This window comes from Barbus barbus (genome assembly GCF_936440315.1).
Source record: "Barbus barbus genome assembly, chromosome: 1".
Taxonomy (NCBI): domain Eukaryota; kingdom Metazoa; phylum Chordata; class Actinopteri; order Cypriniformes; family Cyprinidae; genus Barbus; species Barbus barbus.
The window spans coordinates 6117501-6137540 of NC_136729.1; the positions used below are offsets into that span (position 1 = coordinate 6117501).

Consider the following 20040-nt stretch of genomic DNA (forward strand, 5'->3'; position numbering starts at 1 on the left):
AGCGGCGGTGATGAGGCTCTATTCACATCAGGTGCGCCTCATCACACGCCGCCAGCCCTAGCTGTTTCAGAGCCCCTCCTCTCACACACACCCACTCCCGTCGGGAGCCTGGTGAAGGGCGGCGAATACGGGACGGGGTGGTGATGATGATAAGGGGGGAGGCAGCCGACTCGTCACAATACTTATAAGATACTATAAGGTTGTTTATTTGATTAAAAATACAGTAAAACCCGTTATATTTAAAATAAGTTTTCTATTTGAATGTTGTAAAATGTAATTTATTTATGTGATGCAAAGCTGAATTTTCAGCATCATTACTCCAGTCTTCAGAGTCACATGATCCTTCAGAAATCATTCTAATATGCTGATTTACTGCTCAAGAAACATTTCTAATTATTATCAATGTTGAAAAAATTGTTGTGCTTATATTTTTAAGCTCAGAAGAACAGCTTTTATTTTATTTTTTAAAATTGTTTAAAAAAAAAAAATTTTTACTTGGGCTACTTACTTTACTTTTGTCATTTAGCAGACGCTTTTGTCCAAAGCGACTTACAAATAAGAAAAAGTAACTAAAACTAAAAGTTACAACTCTATAAATACTACATACCCACATATTTAAGAAAATAAACAAATTAAATAAAAATGACACATGCATATCATTTTTTTATCAATTTAATGCAGCATTGCTAAATAAGAATGTTTATATAATTTCATTTTTTCCCCAATTTTAAATATTAAAAAAATCAAATGTAATGCTTTTTAATTAAATATAGTTGGATATAATGCAACATTTACTTTTGGCCCACAGCCTGTTAGTTTACAACGCAAACTGTGATAAAACACAGTCTATACTTAAAACCAAAACACTGTGCAAAGCAACACAATAAGAAAACCCTGCTAGTAATAATCAGAACATACTGGATGCTGAATATACTGTTGTGTAGATCTGCATTTCACTGACTTGCAGTAGTTAATCAGTGCATTAATCTTGTGTAGTATCAACACATTCAAACTTGCATTCAGGGCATTAACTGATGCATATTCCTATTTTGATATGTCTTTAATGCATTGTGTCAATGACGTCATCTATCCTCTATCAAGGACGCCACATGGCTTGATTTCTCTTCCTCTGTATCCAAGTTCACATAATTTGCAATGTGTGTTGAAAGAAATCGATCATCGAAATGAAGCAGCAGCTATTGATCGTCTCTGGGCCTTGCGTCTGAGCCGTCCTGTCAGCGCATCTCTCAAACTCTTTAGACACATGCCAAAAATTTTGACATTTGCCAAGGATTGCCCCGGGTTGGACAGGTAGTTGTTTTTATGTGCCGGTTGGTGCTCGAAGTGCTGGCTGATAGCAGAAAGGTTTGGATTGAATCTGGCAGGAGGCGATGGATCGCTGTGTATATATAAATGTTATTTTACTCATCCTAATGCTTGAGGAAATTATGAACAACATGAACTTTTTCCACGAAATTGTCAACGTTATTGATTGTCAATTTAACCCTAAGTGTTGAACATTGGTGCATGATATTATGCTGGTTTTGTACGATTTGAGAATAAAACTAAATAATGCAAATATGCTGAGAATATACTCATTGTTAGACCATCCATGATGTAGATTAGTATGTTTTTTTTTTTTATGGGAAGTGAATGGGTGCCGTCAGAATGAGAGTTCAAACAGCAATAATCCACAAGTAATCCACACCACTCCAGTCCATCAATTAATGATTTGTGAAAGCTGTGTGTTTGTATGAAACAAATCCATCATTAAGACATTTCAACTTTTAAACTGTCTTTTATGGCTAAAATAAGTCTATAATCCATAATACTGTTTCCTCACACATCAAAATCCACCCACATATGTTTAAAACGGTTTTTGACTATTTGGATTGTAAATGGAGCTTGATCTGTGCATATTTCTCTCCTGATTCAAACTAAATTATTTTTCCACTGGATGAAGTGTTATTATGGATTATAGACTCATATTGTGGCCAGAATCGGCAGTTTAAAGTTAAAAACGTCTTGATGGACTTGTTTCTTGCAAACACACAGATTCTGGCTTCACGGTAGGTTAACTGATGGACTGGAGTGGTGTGGATAACTTGAGGATTATTGTGATGTTTTTATCAGCTGTTTGGACTCTCATTCTGACGGCACCCATTCACTGCAGAGCATCCATTGGTGAGCAAGTGATGTAACGCTACATTTCTCCAAATCTGTTCAGATGAAGAAATAAGCTCATCTACATCTTGAATGTCCTGAGGGTGAGTAAACTTCCAGCAAATGTTCATTTTCGGGTGAACTATTCCTTCAAGTTAACTGTTCCTTCAAGAGGTCTTACTTTTATGAATAGTTGATTTAAAGCATTTTCGCAGGTCCTATTTCCTAAAAACTCCCCTCTCTCCTGCATTCACCTCGTCACACATCTTTCCTTTCTGTTGCAGAAAACACTTGTTCTGATTGCAATCAGATGGAGTACACCTTTAAAGACAGGCTGGAAGAATGTATAACTGGAATAAATCATTGTAAATAGTCTCTGTTTGAATGGCATAGGCTTGGTAGGCACGAATATTTGGGTTAGACCAGATGACCATGATAAAAAACCAGGACAGGTCAAAGATGTTCTGTTGATTTCATTGCTTTATTAATGCGCAGTAATTCAACATTTGAAATTTAACACAGATTTCTAAAAGTGAGCATGCTGTCAAAAGTTTAAGATAGCTGAAATGAATCTGTCAGATGGCCAATAAAACACAAGCATGCATTTCATGAACACAAATGTCGTCATGTGCGTAATTACTCAGATGCATGGCAGATGTTTTCTTACCTCTCCAGATTCAGAGGAAGCGTCAGATGTAGTTCAGTGAACAGGTCAATGCAGGCCACCCTCTCTTGTTAACTTTAAAGGAGCGGTTCACCTCGAAATTTAAACTGCCATCATTTACTCTCTCTCATGTCTTTTCAAACCCAAATGGCTTTCTTTTTTCTGTGGAACACCAGAGAAAAAAGGACAAAAAGCAGCATAAATCTTCATAAATGTTATTTATGCAACATGAACACTACATTCAGAGCCTTCTGGTAGTGATATGAGTATTTCGTATGAGGAATAGACTGAAAATGAAGTAGTTATTCATGGAAAATCAGCTGTGGTAACTATTTTATTAGCATTATTTAAAAAAAATACTATTAAAATATTAGGGTTGTTGTGACAGTGAGGACATTTATTTACCAGGGTGGGGGGATAGTTTGTCGGGGTAGTTCATTAGCGTTTAACCTCTCATCCTTTGTTTTTAAATAGCTTGTACATGTTTTCCCTCTTTTCTTCGCTTTGAAATAGCAATGCCTGTGCGTATTTTACTCTCACTATCGAATTAGCGGGAGTTCGGCGTCAATTGATTGAATGGACAACAACAAAACAGTACAACGACAAAAACTCACTTATATTACACATAGAATGTTTAATTTATTAACAAATCGAATAAAAATACACCATCCTATAGGCCTAATATTAAATAATATGGGGGTGGTTAAATAACTTACACAAAGTTTAAATATAAAAAAATCATATACTGTGTATATATATACGGTAATGATTAAAAAAACTTCCAAAATCATTTTAAATAAATGGTAAAAGTCAACAGGTTCTTCAAAATCAAAAATATTTTTTAAACAGACGCTTTTGCGTTTCATTTCAAAACTAAATCTTTCACCATCATCTTTTCTCACTCTCCTCACATGATAAATTAAATCTGACTCCTGATGCTGATCTGTGATGTGTTTGTCATTCGTTTGAGCAGCCGCCAGTTTTTAATTGTAGTGTCTTCTCTAACTAAACAATGATTTTTATTACTATAAAAAAATCTAAACGACAGCAGGGGGCAGTGCCGAAACAGACTATGGCAGCCTAACTCATATTTTGATATTTTATCATTATCACAATAATATGTGCTTCTATATTTTTTGTATATATAAGACTTTTTCTTAAATGTGTTTTTTAGTTAGTTGTCAAGGCAACATTTTGAATTTTCATCATTTTTATCTAATATTTAAATTTCATTTTATTCCAACTTTATTTAATGGAAAAAAAAATTGTAGTTGTAGTTTAGTTAACAATTACAACATTATTTAGTGCAACTTAATGAAATATACCATATATAACATTTTATATTATTTTCATATTTTTAAGGAAATTGTCATTGTTATTTTTATTTAAAAACTTTAACTTGAATTGGTTTTATTTTAGTTAGGTAGCTTTCATGTATAGTTATTACAAATTCGGCCGTAGTTATTTTAATGCTAAAATCTTAGTTAGTTTCCAAGATATCACTTATCATCTTCTTTAATCAGCTTTATCTCAATTAACAAAAAATAAAACAACAATTAATAGTTTTAGTTAAAGCTGCAGTCTGTAAGTTTTGCGTCTTTGTCGCCATCTCTGTTGAAAGCCTGGTATTGCAGCCAGGTGCGGAATTCTCTTTATTGCATGGGCTGTACTCTGGCACTGTTTCTTTCAGCGTGGATGAATCTAATGTTTTGAGGTGAATGCGTAGCTGTCAGTCACCGCGCCGGTGTGAATCAAACACTTAGTAATCACAGATTCTAGCCTATGTCTTGGAAAATATGACCAACTTAGGAAAAAAGCATTACAATAAATCGCGCTACCAATGGTGATTTAAATCTAACGATCGGTTAGCTCAAATCACATCAAACCATGCAATTTATTATTATTGTTATACTTTATTCTCAAATTATTAATGTTAACAACATCAGCATTGCGTGACTATGGGTATAGTGTGTATTAACATGTAGATTTCAATTTCTGTACAGTCTAATCTAATTGTCAAGCCATTCGAATTTCATATTAAGAAATTCTTTTAGCCCAAAAAGTAAACTATGCTCCCTACGAACTGGTTTTCTTTAAAATACAAATCTTGTGTAATAAGGCTATCTGTAATCAGAAGCACGTTTAAAACTGGAATATAATTTTATTTCATTCACATGTGTTTCATAAACACACAATCCTTTCTGGATCACAATCCGCCATCAAAATGATAAATTTAATTAATCTAGCTGTTGTGAGAAAAGACTATAAACAATCCTCCACCTTCAGGATCCTCACGTGCGATAGAGGCTGTGTCCAAATTCAGGGTCTGCATCCTCCTTAGGATCCTTCCTACCCGGTTGAAGGAGGAGGGATCCTCCGACGTCCGCAAAACCCGGAAGTCGGTGTTTGTGAATTTGGACAGCCTACCCTTCTTTCAGTTCCCTCCCTTACCCGTTGCTCATATCCTGTCGCCTAGCAACCGTGACAGCGCCAAGCAAGAAGCGGGAAAATGGACAAACAAACAGTTATTCTCCTCATTTTAATTCTTTTGGAAGAAATAAAGCAATTAAATAAATTAAATACTTTCTTTGCTCGTTGTCGGATAGTTTTTTATATCAGACTACAAGACAGTCACATCCAGGTAAGCCATTATAGCCTATTTTTATTTGTTTTTAAGTATTCTACTAATTTCTCCTACAAATTCATTGAGCCGAAGCATAAACTTTAGCTTGTTTTGTCAGAGAAACTCCTCTCCCACTCCGCTACCGCTCGCTTCGTCCGCCATTACGCTCTGCCGAAAAGAATTATGGGATAGGTAGGACGGGAAAGGATCCACCACACCAATCCTTCCAATTCGGGGAAAAGGAGGACGTATTTGTGGGCCGCATTTGAAGGATCCTACGAATTTGGACAGCCTTCGTCGCGGCGCTGTGACGTAACATCCTTCAAATGAGTACTCCGAAGGATGCAGACCCTGAATTTGGACACAGCCATAGTCTACTAGCCGGGAAAACTTCTTTGTTTACAGACGTGACGTAATGACGCAGTGCCATGCTTGAATTTCCCGCGGAAACCTACCCGTACCACTCAAATTAGAAAACATTATTATAAGCTAACCGTTGTGAATCAGGCTAAAGTAAGGCGATAGTGTTGAACACTGGCTGGTTATGTACTTGATCAAATATTGATTTTGTTTAATTTTTAACCAGAAAAAGTTACGGACTGCAGCTTTAACAATTACAACACTGTACAGCATGGCTTAGAATTAAAATATATTTTTAATATTTAAACCTTGTTATGCTACAGAACTGTAACTATTTTACAGAAGTAATACAGGTTTGAAATATACAGTGTGTTATAGGATAAACTGCACAAATCACAGCAAAGCTAATTTAAAATGTTTACTTTTAGCAACTAAATTAAAACTAAGGCTAATACTGAAGACAAACTCTGTTCTGACTGTATGTAACTCGATCAGGACACGAGATGTGGCTTGTAAATTCATGACATCTGGACACAGAAGAACATGTTGTTTTAGCAAGTTCATCTAAACATGCTTTCCACCAATAGCTGTTTTTGATCTTTGTTTTGGGGTTTGATCGTTGAACTTGATAAAGCAATGGGGAGTAAATGAGAAGTCAACCCTGTCTGAACCGTGTTTGTGTTGTAAAGATGGCAGTCTTTTTGTTTGCAGCTGTTCTTCTGAGAGCGTCGCCCTTAAAGCAGCAGTTGTGATGTTGATAAGTTTCATTTAGTTTTGCCAAAAAGTCAAATATTGTCCTGTTTTACACACATTTTTAGCTTCCCCACATCTGTCCTGTGAAATCTGGTTATTAAATTAATCAAATGCACAATATCCATTGTTTTAGTGAGGTTAGTGATCTTAAAATGTGACTTGCTGCACTAAAATGTTGAAAACTGTATCGTATATGCTATAAACAGTCAGTATTATTTTAGTAATATTTAGTTTTAGTGATTTTGTTCTATGATCTGTTTTTTTTCTTCTTTTTTTACTTTTTACTTTTTTATTTATTTTAGATGCCATGGCAACATTTGTAATTTTTGTTTGCTTTTATCTTATATTTATATTAAATTTTATTCCAGCTTTAGTTCAATCAACGAACAATTTTTAGTAGTTGTAGATTTAGTTACGACACTGTACAAAACGCACTTAATGAAATATTATTTTTACATTTTTTAAATATATTTAATTTAAACATTGAAATGTCAAAATATATTTCAAAATAAACTTTAAGGTGCGAGAAAACACATTTCCAATGTTAAAATAAATTTTGGGTAAATGCAAAAAATATCTATTAATTTTTGTATACATGTTAACAGTAAAAAAACATTTTAGTTTGGGTGTAAAGTAAATATTATCCTGTCCAACAAGCACTTTCCCAAAAGTATCCCCTGAAATCCAGTTATTAAATTAAGTTAATTGCAGTTTTATTGCAGTTAGTACCTTTAAAATGTGACTTGCAATAAAATGTTGAAATTATGTATCATTTTCCTGAAGTTGCTTCTTGCTATCCTTTCATTTTGTTCATCAGAAAATTGGGCAAACAGCCTGATAGCATTGAATAGCAAGTATCATGGAAGGGAAATTCAGATTCATGGCTTAGTTTGCTGATGAGATTCCAGTCTCCTGCTGCGCCGGCTCTCTTTAAACCATTAAAACACCTCCGGTCTGTGTGTGTGTGTGTGTGTGTGTGTGTGGGGTGCTGGCTGTGTGCTTTACCACTGATATCGATCATAGATTGGGTTTTATTTATAGTGTCTCGTGCTCGGAATGCTATTGAGAGGGAGTTAGCCCGACCTTCCAGTCTCATTAGCTTGGCTGCCATCTATCGATTTACAGTCTCATTCCTTTGGCTCTATGAACTGAAAAATGTGATAGCTGAATGCCATAAACAGTTGTCCTGTGCTTGATAAGTAGATGCATTGTTTGCACTTTTCTCTCAGAGTTGTTCTGTCGAACTGATCAGTGCTTTATATTCAGCAATCATGGTGTCAAGCATTACCGTATTAAGTAGTGGTGACGATAGTGGCTATAAAGACCGAGGCTTGTAACTAGTCTTATTTGGAAATAATTATAAAATTACATAAATATAAAAAAGTCTGTCTGTCTGTGTGTGAATACATACACACAAACACATGTGTATGTAAAGTACATGCTAAATATATGTTGTAAATATCCAGTGTTTATCATTTCTTATAGTATTTATTCATATTTAATATTTTTATTTACATATATATTTCGCTTTTAATTTTATACTCTGTTTTCAAGTTAATTTTAATTTTAGGAGTTTTTTAAAAAAGATTTAAATAAAAAAAAAATTTAATTTTAGATTACTTTTGGTCATGTGCGTTTGTCATTATTTGTTAGATTGTTTATATTTTATCTATTTATTCATATTTATTTATTTTTATTTTTGCATAAGAATCATTATTTTTATTGTTATTTTTATTATTTCTATATAGTTTTTTACTTAATTTGATTTTATTTCTGTTAGTTGCCAAGGCAACATTCCTAATTTTTGTGTACATTTTTCAAATGTAAGTTGTCATTGCATATGTATATTTAACCAGCTTTATTTAAATGAACATTTTTGAGTAGTTTTAGTTTTAGTTAACAGTTACAACACTGTCCACTGTGACTTGATTTCATTTAAACCTTAAAATGTCGAGATATATTACAAAATGTAGGTGCAAAGTGTGAGAAAATGTATTTCCAACTTGAAAATAAATGTTGGAAAAATGCAAAAAAACAATTACAAATATTTAATTAATTAATTAATATTTTTTAATATGTAATTTTTTTTTTTTTTTTACAATCATTTAATACTGATAATATATGAATCTTTTATTATTCATATAACTTTATTGTTTTTGTAAATGATTAAATATTTGCCAGTTTATTTTATTTTTATTTTGCATTTAAACCCAGGGAAATGTGTGCTCTGTGGATGCTGTTTCTCCTCAGGTTTCAGCTGAAAGTTTCACCGCAAGCGGTTGTATTAAATTGAAGAAGTGCAGCCTTCTGTTTTTAGTGTGTTTTCCTTTTGTAAGTCAGTCACAAGATTGAAACGAGGCTGTAGCACAATCTCCAGCGAGTGTATTTCTGGGCGTTGCTGCTTTTGAACGTGTGCTAAATAATGGCTCAGACCTCAAGTGACTAATTTTGTTGCCATCTGTGCACTGGTGTTTATCAGCACAGCAATAAAATGCCACAGCCACCATTATAAAGCCGTTGAAACGGTGTTGCTCCCGAGGAAAAAAGTCTTTAATATCCAAAACAAGCTTCTGGATTGACCGAATAGGTGATCCCGCAGCTTTATGAGCCACGAAACGGCATTGTGGAAGAGTAAATATGACAATGTGTGTGCTTGGTTTATTATTTTTCACACTATTAAGGCCAAGGTTATGTGTCATACAGACACTCTGATGCTTACGATGTGATTTAAATTATTTGAGTTGGGTTAAAATGAACAGGTCAAGCAATTTGAATCCTTCTTTATTGCTTTTTTTTTTAGCTTAACGATCCCTGTTAGGGGTGTGATTGATGCTCCAGCTGCACAAAGGATTATGGGAAATGAAGTTTAGTCATACCTGTTGCTTCATTAACCAGTAGTGCTGTTTTTCCAATTTGGTTGCTATTCTTCATAAAGTGCACAAAATATATTAAAATCTATATAAATATTTATATATTATTTTGTTGTTGTTTTTTTATGTTTTTAAAATACATACGTAATATGTTTACAACTATTAAATATAAAAATTATGGAATATGTATTTTATATAATTGTGTGTGTGTGTGTGTGTGTGTATGTGTATATATATTAATATTATACACACACACACACTTACAATTGTACAAAATAAAAATTATATATTTATAGTATATTATAATATACTATGTGTTTATTTATTTATTTTATTTGTTAAATATATAAAAGCATATAAATATACTTATAAAATATTTTAAAAAATTATATATTGTAATATGTTCATTAAAAGGATAAATAATTTATAGGTGAGATATAAACTGAATTTATATATTATAACACTCCAAATACATTTTCCTATCCAAGTATATTATTTATTTATTTATTTCTTTAAGGATGATGGGAAATGTAATTTAGTCATGCCAACCTGTCCTTTTGTAAACCCATGTTGTTTATCTAGTTGTATTGCTATTATTCACAAACAATACAATAAAAAAAGCAATTAGCCTTCATTATTAGCATCTCCAATTTGCGAAGTTGGGTTTAGCAGATTAAAATGGATCATTATGATATTGTGGTGTTGTTTATGTCTGCTCATCTTGCAAATATGATCGCTCTGACATGCCTTCATTGCAGCAGTGATTTTGTTTGCTTCAGTAAGGGATGTAAATAAAGTCATGCGGTCTTTGACAGTGACTCAAAGGAGGCAGGACTTTCCCAGAAGACCACTTGTCCTCAGAACACACTGCTCGCCTTAAGTTCAGCCATTTATCTTGTTAAGAGGTATTTTGTCTCTGTTATTTCATAATGCGAGTCCCTTTACTCCAGATATGCTTGAGGACAGCCGGGAAAAACTGGGAGATTTTCCTTTTAGGCAAGTGGTTACAGAAAGCAGCCGTCATTTACGTCACACGTGTCATGCAGATAATGCATTTTCTGCATTACAAGTTATCATTTACTCGCCCTCATATCATTCTGATTATTTTCCTTCTGTGAAACATTAAATGTTATTCTGATCTGCACTTTTTCATACTTTGAAAGTTGATGTTGATGGTCATTGGCAATCTGTATAAAAGAACAAAAATACAGCATAAAAGTATCATCAAGTAGCTATAATGGAGGTCATATGGAGTTTAATGAACATATATTTTTCAGCTTGTTTCTCACACAAAACATCATTTGATTTGAGCACATGAGTTTTAAGCACTAGTTTTATGCCAGTGTTATTTTATAAAATAACAATCAATCAATAAAGTATAATTGAGATTATAGATTATAGTTAATAATGTTTAATTTGTTTTCATTTTTATTTCAAGTTTAGTGACATTTTTTTTTTTTGTTTTTTTTTGTTTTGTTTTAGCTATAATAACCCTGGTTTATGGTGTTATTTTACCTTTTTGACAGTATATATGACCCTTCACTTACTTTTTCATGATTACCTAATTACATTATCATCTGTCATTCATGTAAAAGACATCAGGTTTCTAAAAGCTTTTTACAATGTTTAAAAAAAAAAAAAAAAACTATTTATTAACTATATTGTCGCATAACAGTTTTTTAACTCTGTTTCATATGATCGCTCATGACTGCCTAATGTTGGGTCGATGAACACAGATCTGCGTTTCACATTCGCACCTGTTCTCCACTGACCCCCTTGGATCCTCCTGCAGGTACATTCGAGCAGATCAGAAACTGAACGCCAGCATCTCGAGCAGCGGCTGCAGCGATCAGCCGGATCAGCAGGTGGTGTTTCTGGAGCACGTGGTGGTGCGCGTCCTCATCGTCCACCCGCGTAGAGGAGACCTGGAGATCAGCCTCGTATCGCCCTCAGGGACGCGGTCACAGCTGCTGGCTCAGAGGTGATGCAGAATACACCAGCACACCTGACAGAGCTCAACTCATAACAACTCTCCATAAGAGCTTTACAGTTTTAGTGGTTTCTGCTTTTTATTGGTTGGAGAGTGGAAATGATGAAAGAGTTTGGTCTTGCATCATCCGCATGAGTGCGGCAGCTCATTGAAATAGAGAGAGTGCGCAAACCACCAGACCACAGACTTCTTTAAACTGATATCTGTTTTCATCTCAATTTTATTAAAGGGGACCTATTATGCTCCTTTTTACAAGATGTAAAATAAGTCTCTGATATCCCCAGAGAGTGTATGTGAGTTTTAGCTCAAAATACCCCACAGATAATTTTTTATAGCTTGTTAAAATTGCCACTTTTAAGGTATGAGCCAAAACGCTCTATATTTGAGTATGTTGCTTTAATGCAAATGAGCTGTTGCTCCCGGAGAAGAAGGCGGAGCTTCAAGAGCTCCAGCTCCCGCATTAGCAGTGCTAGCCTTTGCAAATAAATTGAAGTGAAAGTGAAAGTGAAGTGACATACAGCCAAGTATGGTGACCCATACTCGGAATTTGCTCTGCATTTAACCCATCCAACGTGCACACACACACACAGCAGTGAACACACACACACCGTGAACACACACACGGAGCAGTGGGCAGCCATTTATGCTGCGGCGCCCGGGGAGCAGTTGGGGGTTCGGTGCCTTGCTCAAGGGCACCTCAGTCGTGGTATTGAGGGTGGAGAGAGCGCTGGACATTCACTCCCCCCCACCTACAATCCCTGCCGGCCAGAGACTCGAACCCACAACCTTTGGATTACGACTCTAACCATTAGGCCACGACTTCCCATAAACATTTCACTATTAGTACAAACCTGTTATCTTTACAGAAAACATACTCTTTTTTCCAAGTCAGTCATCTGATTATACTGTGCATAATAAATTTGCGTTTATGAATTACACAGACGGGGAGCACGGCGGGATAAAAATAACAACATAGCTGGTCTCATGGTGCATGGCATGCTATCACAAACTTTATAAGTCCCACTCGTGATTATGAGCTCAACAAACTCAAGCGATCGACTCATATTGCTTTCATATGCAACTTTTAACCACCACATTCCTATTCACTATCATTCATGGGCAGCACCAGTGAAAACAGACAGAGATAATGGTAGCTTTAACATCATTAGCCTTACAGAGTGTCAAGAAGCTCTTTCAGAAAGGCAATTTGGAAAATAAACGCATGGTACTTACTTTGTCTGGAGCTGACTTTCGTGCACCAAGCGTTGGTATTGATCCCTACACGTGTTGGGGACTTTACTGTTTTTTTTCCAGAACATTTCCTTAGATACTGAAACTTAACCACAGTGTCCTCAGCGGCTCAGATGGAGGAAGTCTATGGAGACTTCTATGTTCGTTAGTGCATCCCAAAACACAACACTTGAAATGCCTCTTTAGCGCTGACATTGTATATCTCCAGCAGCTACAGCAAGTAATCAGTAATGGCGTCGTCGGACTGCTGCTGTCTATGCTTATAGGGCAGCGTCACACGTGGGCAGGACTGTTTCCCCTCGCTGACGTGAACAGAGGGAGAATCTGAAACTGCTCGTTCTGAGAGACTGAGTGGGTGGATTTTTAGCATTATAGGCTGGTTGTTTTCACACACTGCGGCCACACAACTGTGTTCAAACAGCTTATAAAAATCATTTTTGCATAATAGGTCCCCTTTAAGCCTGTTCTTCAAAGAAGATTTTAAATATTGTTTGCACTTCACAGTGACCGCAACTGATCAACAAAAAACTGTTTATAAATATTTATATGAAATTATTTAATTAAATGTTTTTAAGATATAAAAATATTATATAATATATAATATGTGACTCTGGACAACAAAACCAGTCTTAAGTGTCTTAAATTGCGTTTTATACATATAAGCTTTCCGTTGATGTATGGTTTGTTAGGACAGGACAATATTTGGCCGAGATACATCTATTTGAAAACCTGGAAAAAAAAGATTGAGAAAATCGCCTTTAAAGTTGTCCAAACGAAGTTCTTAGCAATGCATATTACTAATCAAAAATTCAGTTTTGATATATTTACAGTAGGAAATTTATAAAATATCTTCATGGAACATGATCTGTACTTAATATCCTAATGAATTTTGGCATAAAAGAAAATCAAAAATTTTGACCCATACAATGTATTTTTGGCTATTACTGCAAATATACCCCAGCGACTTAAGACTGGTTTTGTGGCCCAGGGTCACATATATAAAAAACAATACAATATAATCTACACTAAATACGGTAATTAGAGTGGAATAGAACAATATAGACAGAACACAAAATAGCATCCATCCATCCATCTAATAAATAAGTTTATATAAAACCAAAATATTAGATTCCAGTTACATTTTCCAGTTCTTGATTCCAATTTTGATACAGCAAGAACTACTAGCCTAACAAAAATAAAGTTCAAACATTATTGAAGACAAGTGAACAGTCAGTGATAAAAAAGATACAAATAAACCAAGCGATGTACTAAAATAAAATAAAACAAAGATACAAATTAAACAGTTTTTTCAGGCATAAAAATTTAATAATCAAATGTAAAATAACCCTGCAAAAAAAAAAGATTAATCATTGATAATTTCTCTCTCCTTGTTTCCTGTTGATTAACATTAGTAACACCAACAGCAGCTGGTAAATTAGGCTGCTGTCACTTTAAGAGACAATGCACATATCCAGTATAAAGACACATAGGATTTCTTTATCCATCAATCCATCCATCCATTGTCTTTCAATATCATGCACAGGTTGTTTAGATGACTTTTATGGTGCTTTCACCCCTTTTGTTTTAGAGCTTGACAGATGTGGTCACCTTGAGCTGTTGTTATATGGAAAAGATTCAACATTTCTGAGCTACAAAACAGATCAAAGTTTGTGTTTTGTCTCTTTTATCATTTTCCAAAACTTGGGTTTCCTTTGCACAAACAGATGCACACTAGCGTAGTAATGTGCTGCTTTTACCGTAGTGTATTCTGTAGGTGTCTGATCTGGCTGCTCTAGCTTCTGTCACACCAGAAGCTTCTTGCTGTCAATCACGCAGCGGTTTGATATCCTCTCTGTTGGTCTTGACGCTCTGCTCTTTCCAAAATCTATCTCCTCTCGGCTGCAGCCTGGTTTAGTATTCTCTCAGTGGTTTATCCCGCATGGTTATGAGCACTGAGAGATCCTGAGCATCATTCTCATAACCCTCATGAATAAAACTCTCAGCTGCTTCTGCTTCTGCACGCAGATCTTACAGAGGACCAGAACTGAGTATCGTTCGCAAGTAAACAGAAATGTCAATAAAATGTAATATTTTTAAAATAATTTATAGTTTAGTAGTGTGAGGCTACTACAACATAAAGTGACAAAAAACAAAGGGATCTGAATAATTTAATTTATTTTCACTAAAACTTGTGTCGTTTTATAAAATGCCACTAAACATATGCAGGTCGTAAGGCTTTAAATTATTTTATAAGACTACAGCATAACAAAACATGAAGAAATTAATGGGTCTAAATACTCAGACATTTACATGTAAAAAAGTCAAATATATATAATAAATTATATAAATATATACTATCACATATAAAAAGTTATTTTATGTATTTTAGCATAATGTTACATCATACAATTTGAATAAAATTATAAGGTTTTAGTACTATGTGAATCTATTTATTTATTTAAATCTTGCATATTTTGGTTCTTTATTTTGGTAGTCACACAACTCTTATTTGGGAAATGTGGCATTGCAGACATGAAATATAATATAATTTATATACAAATATAATTTAATGCCTTTTTGCATAAGGCAGCAAAATAAAATAAATTAGGCAAAATGAAGTTTTCTATTCTTGGGTTATTAGGATATTACACATCTTTTATTGGGGTGGGGGAAATGTGGCATTTAATTCACACATTTAAGTGGCAAAAAAGTCACTAAAATCATATATATATATATATATATATATATAATAATAATTTAAAGTATTTTAGCATAAGTCTGCAACATAAAATCTAAAAAAAAATTAAGTTCTGAATACTTTGAATACACAGTATTTAACAAATTAATTTATACAAATCTTGCATAGTTTGGAGGAGGACAACTTCTATTGAAGGAAATGTGTCTCTTCAAACATTAAATGCCAAAAATGTTTGGGAAAACCAAAATGCCACAGCCATCTTTTCTGTCGGTAACAATGTTCGTCACTCTCGTTTGTCTACGTGAACGTCCCTCCATTCTGGTTTCTCCACAGAAAGCTTATTGTTTTGATGTTCCATGTCTTATTTACCGCATGGATATGGAAGAGCTGTCAAAATCCGCCCCTGCACAAACATCTCCCACTGTGCATTTGCTTTTCTGATAACAGACATGACAGCCTAATGGGGCTTCCCACATTCGGAGAGTATTTATTAACGGCCACCGGTCGTCCCGCGCTGCTCTCTCACCCCGGCCTTTCAGGACTGAGAGTCGTATTGTGGAGTCGATTGAGAGTCATCCATATGACCCCTGCGGATTGCCAGGAAAGACATTTGCCTTGAATTATGGAGAGGGATGCTGTGGCCGGGACCTCTCTTCAGCTCATTTATTCAGCATGCACACTGCCAGGGCTAAACGTAGTTCAGATTTACCGTCTCCGTACAGCGCAGATGCCTCGTTTGGTGGCTGGAGAAGAAAGCACGCAGACATAATGTGCAAAACACCATCCAAGCCTGTTAACACGGGCGGGGAGAGGGCCAAGTTTAGAAATGCCGGCTCTGCTAAGCTCTCATTAGTAGTGTGATTGTGGATGGAGCTCGAGGGGGGAGTGTTTTTATCAGTTAGGGTTAGTTCAGTTCAAAGCGAGCGCTAGTGGTCTGATGGCGCAGAGGGGGAGAGCTGCACTTTTGTTGATGCCTGACGCTTAGACTGAGTTCATGCTGCTCATAAGTAGCAATAACAATCACAAATGACTGGAAGCGAATGGCTTGCTTCTGTTAATGCTACTTAAATTGTGCTACGACTCTTAAACGACCTTGCTTTTCAGATGACATCACTCAGGCCCCACAGGCTATCAGCTAATCTTAAAGGGATCGTTCACCCAAAAATGAAAAATTGCCCCAAGATTTACTCACCCTCAAGCTATCCTAGGTGTATATGACTTTCTTCTTTCAGATGAATGCAATTGGAATTATATTTAAAAATGTGGTAATACTTTACAATAAGGTGTCATTTGTTAACATTAGTTAATGTATTAACTAACAAATGAACAATGAAAAGTACATTTTATTACACTTTTTGTTAATATTTGTTAATGTTAGTTAATAAAAATACATTGTTCATTGTTTGTTCATGTTAGTTCACAATGCATTAACTAATGATAACAAATACAACTTATGACTTTAATAATGCATTAGTAAAGGCTGAAATTAACATTAAATGGCACCTATTATGCCCCTTTTTACAAGATGTAATATTGGCCTTGGGTGTCCCCAGAATGTGTATGTAAAGTTTCAGCCCAAAAAATCCCCCAAAAAGTGTCTAAAAAAAAAAAGAGCTGTTTTGGAGTGTATCGCTTTAAATGTAAATGAGCTGCATTTTCCTGCCCCATCTCCAGAAGAGGGTGTCGCGTATACATCTCTCTGCATTGCATATCTACAGCAATAAATAGCCGATAGAAGCAACATAACTGAGAGCGAGAGAACTGGTGTTCATATGGGCCCCTCCCACCAGCAGTGATGTCATGTATGAAAATTTATTGTGCACCTGCTACAACATACTACTGTGTCCATCTCCCCCATTTACAATACTGCTTTAATGAATGAATGAATGTGGTGAATTATTGATGTTATTATTGAATAACATTATATAGGCTATATGATGTATTGATTTTGATATTGCTTTTTAGTCGGACTGAAATCTCTGTGAAAGTGGAGGCAAAATTAAATTTAAGGGAGGGTAAGTACAGGTATAAATAGCTTTTTAACATAACAATTGCACGTTACCACTTTTTACAGTGGAAGGTAAACGCCTAACGTAAAACTTCATATTCTGGGCTCTTCTGCAGAGCTTGGTCTTTTAATATCACTGTCTTAATGCAGATCCATGATTACGGTGCCGTTATGTTAGAAGTATAGTGTTTATGACAAGTAAAATATGAGACAAAACTGATTTTTCCTGGTTGTTAACATTAAGCCGCGTTAAGAGTTTTTCACGCAGGGGCGGTGTCCCATACACCAACGACATTAACCTAATTATAGATTTTAGTCATTTTTCCATTACTGTGTTTTCCTTTACCGATGCAATGTCAGCTACTGGAATTAAGGTTACAGATAGAAACTTATGCATTTATTTTGTTATTACTCTTTTGTTGTTTTATACACAATACAGGTGCATCTAAAAAAATTAGAATATCTTGAAAGTTAATTTTTTTTGTAACATTTCAAAAAGTGAAACTTTCATATTTTCTAGATTCATTACATGTAAAGTAAAACATTTCAAAAGTTTTTTTGTTTTAATTTTGATGATAAGACCTTATAGCTCACGAAAGTCAAAAATCCTCAATCTCAAAATATATATATAAAAAAAAAAAAGGATTTGCAAAACAGAAAAGTTCAAGTTCTTTAAAGTATGTTTTCTGCGCTCAATACTTGGTCGGGGCTCCTTTAGCACAAAATCCAGCATCAGTGAGGTGTGGCATGGAAACGATCAGCCTGTGGCTCTGCTGAGCCTTCAGCTCGTCTGGATTGCTTAATCGACTGTTTCTCATCTTTCTCTTGAAAATATCCCGTAGATTCCATATGGGGGTTCAGGTCAGGCATGTTGGCTGGCCAATCAAGCACAGTAATATCATGATCAGCAAAGCACTTGGAAGTGGTTTTGGCACTGTGGGCAGGTGCTAAAGTCCTGCTGGAAAAGGAAATCAACATCTCCATAAAGCTTGTCAGCAGATGGAAGCATAAAGTGCATTGACTTTGAACTTAATAAAACACAATGGACCAACACCAACAGACGTCACGGCACCCTAAATCATCACTGACTTCAGAAACTTCACACTGGACTTCAAGCAGCTTTGATTCTGTGCCTCTCCACTCTTCCTCCAGACTCCAGACCTTAATTTCCAAATGAAATGCAAAATTTACTTTCATCTGAAAAGAGGACTTTGGACCACTGAGCAACAGTCTAGTTCTTTTTCTCCACAGCCCAGGTAAGCCGCTTCTGACGTTGTCTCTGGTTCAGAAGTGGCTTGATAGCCCTTTTCCTGAAGACGTCTGAGCGTGGAGACTCTTGATGCACTGACTCCAGCTTCAGTCCACTCCTTGTGAAGCTCTCCCAAGTGTTTGAATCAACTTTGCTTGACAGTATTCTCAAGCTTGCAGTCATCCCTGTTGCTTGTGCACTTTTCCTACCCAAATTCTTCCTTCCAGTCAACTTTACATTTAATATGCTTTGATACAGCACTCTATAAACAGCCACAGCTTTCAGTAATGACCCTCTGTGACTTGCCCTCTTTGTGGAGGGTGTCAGTGTTCGTCTTCCCCGTTATTGTGGTTGAAGAACAAGAGAGACCCGGAATTTATACTGTAGGGATGGTCATTAATTGAAACTATGTAAATATTCTAATATTTTCAGATACTAGATTTTTGACTTTCATGAGCTGTAAGCTCTAATCATCAAAATTAAAACAAAAAACTTTTTAAATATTTTACTTTACATGTAATGAATCTAGAAAATATGAAAGTTTTACTTTTTGAAATGTTACCAAAAAAAATAACTTTTTCAGGATATTCAAATTTTTTGAGATGCACCTGTAATTTGGTGCAGGTGGTTGTGAAGTCAGAAATGCCTGTAAAAATGTTTTTTTTTTTTTTTTTTAGGAAAATCTGTATAGTTAATGCTCTACAAATCATATATATGTAAATATGAATTATGTATATATGGTTCTGTTGATTATTTGTTTTTCTCTTTTTTTCTTATTGAATATCACTTCAGTTTGCTGCTAAAGTTTCACTCTTTTGTTTGCACTTTAGTTTATTTCATCCATTATTGAGGAGGTTCAGATCTTTTTGAGGGATCTTCACTGTGAATAATGAGCAGATAGCTAGTGATGCAGTGTATCAGATGACTTTGTTTTTTCTTATCTCCTTATTTTCATTATACTTGCTGAAACGTTGTCCTCTGTTTCTTCTGTCTTCCAGATTATTTGATAACTCCAACGAGGGCTTCAGGAACTGGGAGTTCATGACGGTTCATTGCTGGGGTGAGAGAGCGGAGGGCACGTGGACACTGGAGATTTCAGACTCACCGTCTCAGCTGCGTAACCTTGAGGTGTTGGGTAAGCAACGGAGGGATGAGCTTCAGACCAACATGAGCATCAGACGACCTAAAGTCAGTGTGCTGTGATGCCAGTCATGTCCAGTCTAAACGCAGTACAATCCTAAAATATCTGACTCTATTCCCAAATTTGGAGCCTAATTGTAGTATTGTTTACACACCTGCTTTTTTTGCTCAACTATGAAGCTGAATTTGATTGCCTCTTCAGTAGTAGTTTTCTTTCACACTGCTTTATGTTGATTCGGACCATTGTGCCACATGTGAAATACTTTCACCT

The 20040-nt window shown here is 35.3% G+C and overlaps 1 protein-coding gene across 2 annotated transcripts in view; it reads left to right on the top strand.

The window, feature by feature from the left end:
• LOC306856998 (proprotein convertase subtilisin/kexin type 6-like) overlaps positions 1-20040 on the top strand; it is a 103490-nt gene that overhangs the window by 52983 nt on the left and 30467 nt on the right. For both annotated transcript variants that reach the window (XR_013783062.1, XM_079396605.1), the window contains exons 12-13: positions 11226-11414; positions 19628-19764. Coding sequence is in view for 1 of the 2 variants with exons in the window: in XM_079396605.1 (XP_079252731.1) it covers positions 11226-11414; positions 19628-19764 (326 nt within the window). In the remaining variant the exon portion in view is untranslated. The remainder of the gene's footprint in view (positions 1-11225; positions 11415-19627; positions 19765-20040) is intronic.